The sequence below is a fragment of the Temnothorax curvispinosus genome, unplaced genomic scaffold, assembly GCF_003070985.1.
Source record: "Temnothorax curvispinosus isolate PA1 unplaced genomic scaffold, ASM307098v1 QBEX01010444.1, whole genome shotgun sequence".
Taxonomy (NCBI): Eukaryota; Metazoa; Arthropoda; class Insecta; order Hymenoptera; family Formicidae; genus Temnothorax; species Temnothorax curvispinosus.
In genome coordinates this window covers 252412-265563 of record NW_020220224.1, presented here as the reverse complement: position 1 = coordinate 265563, position 13152 = coordinate 252412, and the positions used below count along the sequence as shown (strand labels likewise).

Below are 13152 nucleotides of genomic sequence, written 5' to 3'. Positions count from 1 at the left end.
CATCGTGATTCATGTGATTCAGACCTGTTAGCGACGTCTATGCGGATATTGCGGACAATTGCGGATGCGCCCATGCGCCTCGCCGTCAGATGGTTCGGCTTGCCGTCTGCCGACACGATATTGGCTTTTTCTTTGTATGGCTTTGTTTTCTTCTTTTTCTCTCTCTTTCTCCCGCTGATGCGAGACGCCGCAAAAGGAACGCGATTAAATATTAAATTGAAAAGCGGCACGTGTGACAATCAACAAACGTAAAGTTTTTCCACGCGGAAGCTCGGTTGAAGCAAAATATCGAAAATTACACGCGTAGAGCGTTCGTGCGACTGTAGCTATCGGGCCGTAAAAATTTTTTGTTTTTTATACTTGATTTTACACGTTTGAAAATAATATTTTCTAAAATACGTTTTATCTCTGTCAGATAATACCTGGTAATTATTTAATTGGTGTAGAATACTAAATTTGTATACCGTATGTCTAATACGCTACTATGCGATTATTACCAACGCGTGGTCATGTCAACACCCTTTAATCTCCATATGACGTGGTAAGTAATAATTCGAAATTATATATTTTGCCTAAGACATTTTTCCATTGTTCTATATACTTTATTAAATTCTATATATTTACAATATATTATGCGATAGTACGAGTAGTCTTATAAATCAATATCGCGGCCTTCGTAATTTCTTAAAATTTTCAATGTACACGTTTTGTGCAAAAACGACACAATTATTTTATAGCTATAAGTCTTCGAATTTTGTCGTTGCAGTTAACACGTTACTAAAAATATTTCAAAGCGTCTTATTCATATCTACATAACTATAAAGATAATCAATTTTGTGCAATTAAAACATCTATATGTATTTTATGACGTTCGTGATTAATTACGTAGTAAATACTATTATTGTTATACTACGTGCTAAAGAACGTACTCTTTTATCTTCGATAATATACTCTTCAATCGTAATCGCACTGATAATTAGTTATACATAAACGTGATTTATTTTAGTCGATTATCATGTTACATAATTACATAATCGGATATAGCAAAATGAAAATATCGTTATATCGACATGTATGTATGTTATTTTTAAATCAGACGTTTATCAGTTTTATCAGTCGTTGCTTATCATTGCAACGCAATCTTTTGTGTTTGGGGACATTTTCTTTTTTCTATCTAAACATCGACAATAATCTTTTTTTTATCTAAGCGTCCGCATAGTGTACATGTACATCATACTAGTCTGCTCGCTCTGGATCCAGTCTTCCCGCATTGTCGACCAGTTTATTATTTTAGAGCGAACCCCCTCCTACGGGATGCCTGTCCTCCGCTGTATCCCTCGTCCACTTCTCGTCTCCTTCCCTCTTTCTCTCTTTCCTGCTTTCGTTCACGTAGGCCCCTCGAGATAATGCAGTCATCCAGATTTTTTCTTCTTTCTTTATTAATACTGTTTTAAAAATTCACCCGTACTGAGACGCGCGCGTGCACGCAATGCACGCATGCACGCATCAACGAACGCATGCGTATGATGCATATGATGATGATAAAATGCGCGCGTGCAATCGCTTGTCGCGGTTTAGCTTGCATCTTTCTTACTTGAATTTCAATATGCTTATGCTATACGAAAATTTCAAACACGCAAGCGAACTGGCAAACAATAATCTGTCAGCAGATTATTGACAGATTTGAGTTGAAAATGCTGCAAACTGCGTCCGCATTAAGTTCGTTTTCTGCTAAAGACAAACTGCAGAACCCGGCGCGGCGTAAGCATGAAATATGACGACAGATCGCTGGCGAATGCAGCTTCCACAGCTTTTTGTTGATCAAATCGAGCTAGATACATCCTTTTGTTATATTCCGTCGAGAAACTTCGCTAGGTTTCTGCCAATATTTTACCGATAGAATTTCTGGTGATATTCTATCAAATTCTTTCCGCCGATGATATTTATAACAAACACGTAATTTGTTTTCGGCGAATTAGCTCTGTACAGGATAAAATTTATGAAAAGCGTATTAAACTTAACCGTTTCACTCGAGATTAAACGCATTTTTATGCAGGGCTGTCTTCAACGCGCGTGTGCGATACTTGGGGTATCTTTATGCGTTCTCCACGACATGAAGCTTGACATGAGTGTCGGCACTTGAGCTGTAAGAGCAAATCTCGAGACTTACCTTCCTTGACCTCCTTGCACTTCTCATCATTTTTATTACCGCTCGTTTATTTGATACATAGCTTAATTAATTAAGTTTTCTTAACGGATAAGAGTTTGCCAGTTACGTTGATGCGATTATATTATCTTTCGAATAGAATACAAAGATATGATTTAGAACCTATTACTTTAAAATTTACATGTTATTAAAAGCGATACAACGTGCTATCGGAGTCATCGAGATAATTTACATAGGTATATAATTGTAAGGTCTGTGTATATTATCATTGCGCGTTTAGTCTAAAATATTTTATTTAACTGAAATATCAAATTAAATAAAAAATTTGTATTTTTTATTTATTAATTTCTAGCAATTCAGTCTTCAAATTATTACGGAAGAATTGTTTCTTGAAGATATAATTTCTCATTTGTCTACGTTAATGACATTTAATTAATTAACTAAAACACAAAGGACATAACTGCTACAATTTTTAAGACAACTTGGTAGAACGATATAACTACGTCGTTATTATGTATTTTGATTTAAGTTTTCGCAAATGTATCGACAAATTTTCTGTTTTTGACTGAGAGATTTAAACTATTTCTTACTTCGCGTGAGACTTATCTTCCTCCTCCATGGAACTAACATCGTCTCAGCAACACGAACACCAAAACAGCACGGAGGCTGTCAGCGATGTCGTTGAGTGACTCTTCTTGCACCTCATGTATGCATTCGTCGTCGGCTTAATGTGCATTCCGCTCGCGACGTTCGCTAAAGAAGGATTCCTCTGCGTGCTATCTTACTCGCTTCCAATAGCTGGAGAACTTTCGATAAAATTCGGTCACGAGGTCACTTTTTCAAAGTTGAAGGAAGATCTCGATAAAGTTCCATTAAACTGCCTAGTCCTCAGTTCATGTAGTATCGATTGTGTTCCGCGAATTTAATATATGTAATATACATATAATATTAAATTTTATAATGCTTTTTGTAACAATTGAAATATAGCTTAATTAATTAATCAATTAATTAATTTTATAATTAGTACGAGAAACATTAAATATAAAAAAAAAAGGAAATCCTTAGCACCCAAAAGCCTTCTCGCTACGCTACAATTTTTTTCTTACTTCTCTTCTCATTTCTCTTCGCAAATGTTAAAGTACTTGAATCGTTGAGAATGTTCATTATAATAGCAATAAAATTGTATTAGCAAGCAATGATATATTGTGGAATGCTAAAACTATTGTATATATTTACATTATTACAAATAAGGAAGAGATATGTTCACAATAATTTTTATTATAGATTATACTTATTATATACAATTAGTTACTGGATGCGAAAGGATTGAGCGTTCGTAATACATTAACGTTGATTATATGTGCATACATTTACATTGCGTCCAAGTGATTTCTTCGCCGTCGCATGCAAGGGAGTAATCATTTCAAGCCTTGCGTTCACGCGAAGTCTGGAGCAATCGGGATCCGAGAAAAACCGAGTAGAACAGGGACATCCTAATTTCATCGGAGGGAACTTACCTCATAGATAATCTTTTTTCCATGCCGTTTCCTCCAACCGCATCGATAACGTTCTAAGATCAGCGCTAATGTCAGCACTATTTCGGGATGTGACAAGCATCGAACGCCGGTCGCGTTTCCGCGACAGAGGAGCGCGATTCCCCGTGGGTCTTACGTTGCCGATTTTTCCAAAAGACGACGAGGTCGGTGTCTTTGAACACGTGACGGACCTCTCTCCTCTCCGCTGTTGCTCAAATAAGGCGCGACCGTCGACCTAAAAAGGCTGAAAAAGAAGAAGCCTTCCGCCGCAGTCACTTTTATGGCGGGCAAACATGCCCTTCCAACAAACGTGGCGCGCAGAGTTTCTTAACGGCAGCATGTTGCTGTCTGTCGCTCACGGATGCATCCTGTCCGTCTACGAATACCTCAACATTTGAAATCTGACGTTTTCGAGATACAAATTTATTCGCGCGGGAATCGTGCAATCTTTATTTCGTGAATAAATATCTCTTTTTCGTAACGTATTTAATTTCTTACAGAACACTGATCGCAGTATTTTTTTTTCCTATACAGAATCAAGAATTTTTTAAATGTTATAAGAAAGTAAAAAAGAAAACTCGCTCGAAGTTTGGAAAGCCGAGTCATCGAGTTCATCCGTCACCCGATGACGATACGTCTCCGAACTGTCTGATGACTGGTATTGGGGAATTTGCCAGTCGAGGCGATGTAAATATCTGGGAGGAATCTTCCGCGATATCAACAAACTGCTATCGTCACCGCAAAACCATTGTGACGTAAATGACTTGTGTAGGGCTGCCGTTCAGTTGGATCATTCGCATTTATAGCATGCATGACACCCCCTTGACGTCACAATTCCCTTGTCTCGAGCAAATCTATTTTGATGTTCTTAATCATCATAGTTAAAAATCACAGTAAATTTATCACAGTTGTAATTTTTTAAAAATATTTCTACTATGTTTCAAGCGTCGATAAAAAATGTTATGTTTCAATAATCTCTTAAAATTTTATCATTACAATTTTTTAATTACTTTGCGACATTTATTCTTATTTGCGACAAAACGTAGAAGTGTTTTTATAAAATGTGACTGTGTTTTTTTACAATTATTAATTTATTACCCTACATCTCAAAACGGTATTTTAATTTTTTGAATGTAAAATTTAACAAAATCGTTTATTGAAATCCATTGTTTCATGAGAATACCTCATTAAGTACATATCTATTTGAATAATATTGGGATGGAAAATCGGGCACGAAATCAACGAAAAGATCAACAAAAAATTTTCTTAGCAAACGTTATTTAATTCTACAGACTTACTTTCAGCATCCTAGACTTAAATTAATTACATCAATAAATCATAAATACAGATAGGATACGGTCGAGATGCATTCACGTTTTTTTTTAAAGCGGACGTATCTCTGGATGCGCGTCGCGTTATACGTGCTTGAGCTACGATCGATCGGTATCTTTTCTTTTCCATAACTATATTTTACATTTTTCTTTTTACATACTTCGCTTATTCAAGCAAATCGAGAATCAAGTTGTCCCTTTTTCGCGTATATTACTCATCGATTTATAAATCGAATACATTATAACTCGACTACGAAAATCTTGAAAAATCTGCAATTCTAGAACTGTGCACGCGCGTACTTAAATCAGTGTCTTCCAATTCTAAGAAAGGTAAATCAATGTTAACGAACTAAAGCATCAATTTTTGTAGCTAGTTCTTGGCTATTAAAATTATCGTCTAATCGCCTATCGATTCGAAAATATGTGCGATAACTTTTAGAAAAGAAAAATGATAAAAACAAACTAAAAGATTCAAGATTTATAGCTAAAAAATTTCCACTTTCTGCGTATGTTTCCGAAGAGACGACAACGGAATGCACAAAATGAATAATGAGAGAATTTAACTTAGGATTTGCCAATTCTTGCTCACAAAAATGCGAAGCGCTTCAACATTCGAGATACGAAAGTTTCGATACGAAAAAACAAGTTTACAGGTTTATTGACTTTTCTCTTTTCTTTTTCAGAAAACAAACGTCTTCACATACTGTACTTGATCTGATCGTAGTACATCGTCGTAGGCGGAGGTGTCGATGCGTGATGAATATTCGTGGAAACTGTGCCAGGTATGTTGGATATGCTCAGACCGCCGATGTTGCTCAGATTTAATGAACCCAGCGAGCTCAGAGAGCTCAAGGTCACCGAGCCTCCAGGGTGCGCGAAATAGGATGGCTTCCGGTCAACGATGCCGCCGCCAGAACTGTTCGAACTGGAGCTGGAATTGGCGCACTGCATTTTTATTCCTGAAACAGATCGGCAGATTATAAATTATTTCGAAGCTCTCTACGTATCTCTCTTACATAAGGATACTTCACAAAGAGAAACCTTCTTATCAACCTAGGATTAATTTTTTCTTATCGAAAATACAATTAAATTGCTGCCTTAAAAAGTTGATACCCCAATCTTAAATCATCCACTTAAAATCGGCTATTGATATTTTGTAATCTTTAGTAGCTTATACATAACTCAAGGGTCAACGATACGTACTCGTGCAAATATCTCTTCATTTTAACATAAAGTGTGAACTCCAAAAATATTTTATCCCGATCTTCAAACAGTCTACGTATCCGGATAAGATTTCATCCAGTTTTGCTACTTAAGACTGCATGCGGTATAAGAGTAACGGTGGAAAGAAACGAAAGATCTCACGATAGAATAAATTGGTACTTGGGCAGGCATCCATAAATCTAAAGCTCCGCCAGTTCTCAAGTAGTTTCCTCTCGAGCGACCACTTCACTCGTGTCTCGATTTTGTTCTGTTTTTTTCCTTTCTCTTTCGCATCCTCATATTAATTTTTGCTTTTCACATGTGGATCACGGATTGACGGATTCGCTTGATCCCCCTTCAAAAATTCTCTCTCTCTGTCCTTTTCTCTTTTCTTGCTCCTTGGAATATTCCAATTTTTAATCCTTTGGGAATCAGTACCTTAATTTTCTCGTGGTTTCTCGAAATTTCAAAATTGTGTCATGTCATTCCTCGTTCCTCGAAGATCGGTTCTCTCAATTCGACGTCGCGACGCCTGTCGTCCACGTGGGTGGTCCGATGGCGCTGCTGCCAGTCAAAAATCCCTCTCCGTGGATCCAAATGCTCTCGACTGTGCTCGCGCCATTTCTTCTTCTTCTTCTTTTTCGTTTTCTTTTTCTTTTTCTCTTTCTCTTCTTCGGGAGCGCACACGCGGCAGCGCCCGCGCGAGGATGCTGGCTTTCAAGGAGCACAGAAGTCGCTTCTAACCGAATACCGGCACAACAGGCCATAGTTCGAAGCAAAGAGATCGCGCTCCAGAAATATACGGAGAGCGCGGCGTGTAAGAAGAGTAAAAAGGCGTGCCTACGTGGCGTCTGTGTGGATCGATCTCGTTTACACTTCACTATGACTGACGGAAGACGAACAAGAAGAACAAGAAGAAGTCTGCGGTGCACGGTGGAGGAAGCGTGGGTGGCGGCGTTTATCTCCTGTCGATCCGCGTTGTATCGAGATACAGAGGGAAGAGACTTACCCTCCTTAATCGAGATTAGGCCGTTCGCAAACCGGGATATTTGTAGAATCGTAGAAACACGCCGGTGAACATTTTTCGCCGGTATACTTCGCTCAAATTTGGTACCTTGTATACGCGTCGTGTCAAATTACATATAAATAAAATACGTATGGAATTTTTTTCAGATACGTTAAGTATTAGTTTTTAATTTGCAGAAGAGGCTAATATACAATAAATAATCTGACCATTTTTTTCCCTATTATGTTTAAAAAGCATATAGCTTTCCTCAAGAAATATTGCAACTTTATTCAAGATTTGTAAAAATATCAAATTAGATAATTGTCGAAAAGATTAAATTTAAGATTGAACCGAAGACTTACGAGAGTTTAAATGAACAATTTGCGGATCTCGACATGCTGTTGGTAAGTTAACACCATAAATATTACGATGCTCCATTCTCCGTAGGGTTAAGGCCGAATTAAGTCACCTCGTTTATACCTCCGATAAATATTTAGGCGATAAAAGATTCGAGCGCGCACTTGCTAGCACGCGGCTACGCTGAAGAGGCAAAAAGCTGCATTTTACGCGTGTTTTGTGATTATTTTTACGATGCGTCTATCTAGTTATCATACCGCCTTCGCCAAAGAAATGATTTCTCGTTAAAATATTACGACACAGAACATTCAAATCTAAGAAAATTTACGTACAGTTACATAAGCTGCAAATAAGATATTGCGAATCCGACATGATATTATAAAGTACGATATATATTTGCCTCGCATAGGGAAAACTGTCAAGTGTTTCGTTACCGTTGCCATAAAACGCGGTGTTAACGAGCGTTTTATTATCGCGTTGTCGGACGCAGACGCTGGCTAAATTAATCTCGCGAGAAAAGGAAACGACGCGCCTCGACGTCTCGGTCTTACGGCGGGTTACACGTGTTAAGTTACAAGGTACAAGTTACGAGCCCGAAGCGTCGTATAGGCGTGACAGGAACGTCGCCACGGTTAATCGTTTCTGTCAGCGGCGACGACGTGCACTGTATCCACCCATCCTGTGTATTCCATGATATTAATCTTTTTAACATGCTATTATGATCGCCCCCCCCCCCCAATTAGAATTATCTAAATATCCTATAATTCTTACTAACACAAATTATCTAAATACACTTTGTCATATATGTTTTTTATTTTGAAATGAATTGTGTGAAAGTAAACGTAGTACTCAGGATTCATTATATTTAATGTCGTGCATGTTTGCAGATATAATTATATTATTAAGGCATTACATATTTATTTAGCATCGTATATGTAATTAAAAAGAATTAAATTAAATCGAGGTAATATATTAGATACGTTCGTACAATTAAAATTATATACTGTCAAAGTGGTCGGACATGAGAATAATTTCAATCTGAGTGGATCGAGTGAGACGTATGCTTTCCTAATTAAACTTTACCTCTTCTACGCATTTGACGAACTTTGACCTGGTACACCCATGAAATTGTAGCTATAGAGGAAGGATGGAAGGCTCGAAAGAATAGTCGTACCGTGGTTTCACTTTGCAGGACACGGCGCCTGAAAGATCGTAAACTGTCTCCAATTTTCCAGATGGCCCCTGAATGACGTCGCGGACCCGTCAATGTTGCCCTCGCGATGCAAAGAAAGTTCAAAGGTCACAGGCACGATTTCGCTTCGTTGCATTTGTACGCGTCATGTTCTGCGGTCTCGTATTTTATTCAACTCGCACTTTTCAAAAATTTTTCAACAACGCAGAGCAGATAGCTTCTGACTACGTCCTCGCATTATCTTCAATTATCGCTCGCATGTAATTATCTTACGCCTCTCTTATGTTTAGATCGTTCCATGTTTCATTATTTGCAAGTTTTTTTTCTGTTTTCATTACACATTTTGTATATTACAATTTTCGTATTATTATATTATTAAAAATTACATAATTTAGGACTTAATATTAGTCCGTTTGTATATCATTAAAGGTTCAGAGATGTAATATTTTATAATGTTCTCTAAAAGGTTATTTAAATGTATAAAGTTATTTAAAAATTAATAAAAATTAAACTCATAAATAGTGTAAAAACAAAAAAGCTGTTCTAAAAATTATAACTTATTTGCAATGCTTTGGCAATTAATAACGCGATTAAAAATACGCATGTACCCAGCAGAATGGAAAATACCGCGAAGACTCACCGTGGTCCGCGGCAGGAGTCTGACATCCGCTGTGCGGCGAACTGACGTTGGTCAGAGGGCTGCTGTTACCAGGTTGCTCCTGCATAGATTGCATGGCAATGTTGACGTGGCCGGCAGCATTGTTGACCCCCGCGAGGCCGTAACCGACATAATAATCCTGTCCGGGCGCTTGAGTGGTGGGCGTCGAGTTGGCGCACTTGTAACCCATCATGGCCTCGTCTTTGTAATCAGCGTGATGCTGAGAATGATGTTCCTTTACCGTTGGGAATCCGTCGGCTGGCGGCCTGTAAGTCGTCAGCTGATCCTGGCCGCGAGCGCCGAAAGACCCGGGCTCGCTTTTAAACGTCACCAGCTCGCCGTTTCTGTAGACCGACGGGGTCGACTCGCTGCCGGTCTTGTACGTGACTTCGGTGGTCTTGTAGGTCACCTCGGCTATCGGCGGCGCGGACTTGTACGTCGTGGGTGGACCCTCCGGGTACGCCCAATCGGCTGACACCGCCGCGCTCGGCGCGTACATCGCGTACTCCTGATAGTTTTGATACTGGTTCTGATAGCCGTTCGCGTACTCGATACCGCCGGGTCCAGCGGCCAGATTCTCGTACGGGCCGGGCGTTTGCACGCCGACTCCGGGACCGGCGCCCGGAGAGTAATATTGCGTATACTGCGGCTTCAACACCTGACACTTGCGCCGAAAGCCGCGTGGTCGCCGCCGAAAACTGCCCTCCTCGAACATGTATTCGGTGGACGGGTCGATGGTCCAGTAGTGACCTTTGCCGGGCCGGCCCAGGCCCTTGGGCAGCTTGATGAAGCACTCGTTCAGGCTGAGATTGTGGCGCACCGAGTTCTTCCAGCCTTGATAGGTACCGCGGAAGAACGGGAAGCGCTGCTGAAGAAACGAGTAGATCTCCGAGAGGGTCAGCCTCTTGCCCGGACTCGACTGGATCGCCATCACGATCAGCGCGATGTACGAGTACGGCGGCTTCTCCTGGCGTCGCGCGCCTGGCTTCCTCGCCTGCATCTCGCTGCTCGTCGGTGTGCACATGAGCGGTTCCAAGCTCGTTTCCTGGGGCAAACTACCCGCGCCCATTGGCAGCACCGCCGATCGCGCGGCCACCGTCGACGAGTTCGGATGCACGACGACCGTCTGCTCTTGCTGGTGGTGCAGGCTGCTGGCGTCAGACTCGTTCTTCATGCTCAGCCGCACGCTGTCGGCGCCGACGTCGCGGGGCACCGACGGCACGATCACGCTCTGGTCCATCGAGCTCTGGTTTCCCGATCGTCAAAGTCCGCCCGTGACGAGCATTCTACACGCGAGTATATCTTTCGGATTTCCACGGCGCGATACAGGTACCACAATCTTCGAATACACTACGCGCGGCGGTAACGCACGAAAGATCGCACAAAGAACCGACCTTCTTTATCGCTACGCGATGTGTTTTACGCGAAAATCAACGTCGAGCCGATCCGATCGAGGATCCCATCGTTTCGCGGAGCAATGACCCCCGTCGCCGCCGAAGGGGGACCTTCGCCGCCTTCCAGTAAGCGCGACGCCGAGGTCGCGGATATTTACACGGTCGGATGTAAATTGTTTGCGCGATTCCGCCGCGGAGGGGTCAATTATTTAGACTTGCTTCGTCGGGGCGCGTAACAGGCTTACGTCGGGGCTCGAGTCGCTATGATGCGCCGCTAAGTGTTTTCGGATGACTGCCGCTCGCCTCGCACGGCACGGGAGCGGAATCTGGACCGCGTCGATGACGTTGATCGCGGCGTGACAGGGTCAGAAACGGGCGTCCCCCCACGTGGGCGGTCCGGGTCCGGACCAAGTCGGGCACCCGAGACTCGGATTGGCCGTGGGCTGATGTTCACGAAAAGCCGAATGTCGCGCCCAATGGCGTCCCGAACCGCCCTTGACTCCAACGTCTTCTCCTTCGGTCGTCACGGAATTATGGGGAAGTGAATTGCGTAATGGCGTTATTCGGATTCGTCAGTCGATGGTGCGTGACAGCGTATGGCTTATTACGTTTCGTTACACGTATTACAAGGATATTACACGTATCCTCGGTGCTGCAAGAAGAGAATGGGATAGGATCTGATATTCGCTTGAAACGAGGTGAAAGTGCACACCTTAAGAATTGAAGAAATACTTGTAAGAACCCGCATAAAAAAATACATCATTTTAGAACACTAAAAGAATCCAAAGGACGTCTAAAGCCCATATTCAGCCCGTTCTTATTTTAAGACCGTCTTAAGTAATGTCTTAAAATGCTATAATGTGGCTCTGTGATTATGAATGAACATCTTAAGATTATACTTAAGACGGTCTTAAATATAAGAACGGATTATGAATACCGGTCTAAGAATCATCAGGGATACCTCAAAATTTCGAAAACATTCGGAAATGCTCACTTAGTTTTTCACTAGTGGAATCTAAAGTTGAAGATGCAAATCAGACTGACATTCGTGAGAGAATGTAATTTTCACGAACAGTAAACAAGTTCAAAAAACGTCTAAAAGTGGTCTAAAAAATATCACGAAACTTTAAATGTGTTTTTTTAAATTGCGTTACGTTATGTGGTTCTATGGCTCCATCATGCATAATTGCATTTAAAGAAAAATAATAATCAAGATATGCCGTCGCTTTAGTAGATGATGACGGATCAAAAATACAATCCGAGCTTTTTTTGATAAAATTGTAATTTATAATGTTTATTAAATGTTATTATTTTGCGAAAATATCCAAGTCGCTCCAAGATCATCAATCCTATAAATCTTCACAATTCTCAAATTAAAAATCTGAAAGTATGTTAAAGTTCTATTTAAATTATAAATTTTTAAGGTTTTGTTTGTTTGTTTGTTTGCTATTTATACTTCACCGAAATATCCAATCGCTATAACTGAAGATCTATTTAAAAACTTGTTGATATATTTCCATAAAGGAAAAATTAGCTCCAGATTGATTAAAGTATTCGCAAATGTATACATTGATTTCAAAATATTGCGAATGTATTTGACTATTTAACGTCAGTTTATTGACGTAAATGAAAATTCCCACGACGAAGTAAACTGTAAACGAAGCGTTCGCCGATACCCTTTGCACAAGCGGATCGTACTTAGTTTGCTTGAAAATTGCAAGTGAGTATTGCTTCGTCGGATATCGCTATCTGTATACTTACGATGAGTAATGTATCCGTCTTCGGAACCGCGCGATGCACAGCCGCGAATGCATACGACGCGAAGATGAAGGAAACTATTGGTCCGTTTCTTAGCCAACGGGATACTGCGGGTTTTGCTCCGCCCGTTCGTAGAACCGCCTTAAGCTGTTTCACGACAGAGTCGTCGCCCGCGCCGTCGTAAAACGCCAATTTTTTCTTCGTGTGAAAATCTCCTATGCCGATTTTCTTCAAATTCGAAGCCAACATATTGCTGCTATAAAGCTTTAAACTCGACAAATAATTAAAGTTATTTATTTATTTATTTATTGCTAGCATATCGTCTACGTGTTTCAATTAAAACTTCTTTCTTCAAATTTTATTTTCGACGTTTTATCTAGAAGAAGATAATTAACTGAATGTCCGTCTGAATTTCTTTTAAACGGTCTCTTTTCCGCGAGGATTTCGAGAATTTAAAAATATATTTAAAAACATATTATTTCGAAATATATATATAAACTAATAAATTAAAATACAGATAACATTTTCAAATATATGTGCATTATTCAGAC

At 40.3% G+C, this 13152-nt stretch overlaps 1 protein-coding gene across 1 annotated transcript; it reads right to left on the bottom strand.

The window, feature by feature from the left end:
• Positions 1-5576: 5576 nt before the first annotated feature.
• Positions 5577-11154, bottom strand: LOC112460298 (forkhead box protein D3-like). The gene is made up of 2 exons (XM_025024924.1): positions 9432-11154; positions 5577-5992 (listed from the first exon to the last, which is right to left on the bottom strand). The coding sequence occupies exons 1-2, from the start codon at positions 10687-10689 to the stop codon at positions 5730-5732; spliced, it is 1521 nt and encodes a 506-aa protein (XP_024880692.1). The 5' UTR covers positions 10690-11154; the 3' UTR covers positions 5577-5729.
• Positions 11155-13152: the final 1998 nt, after the last annotated feature.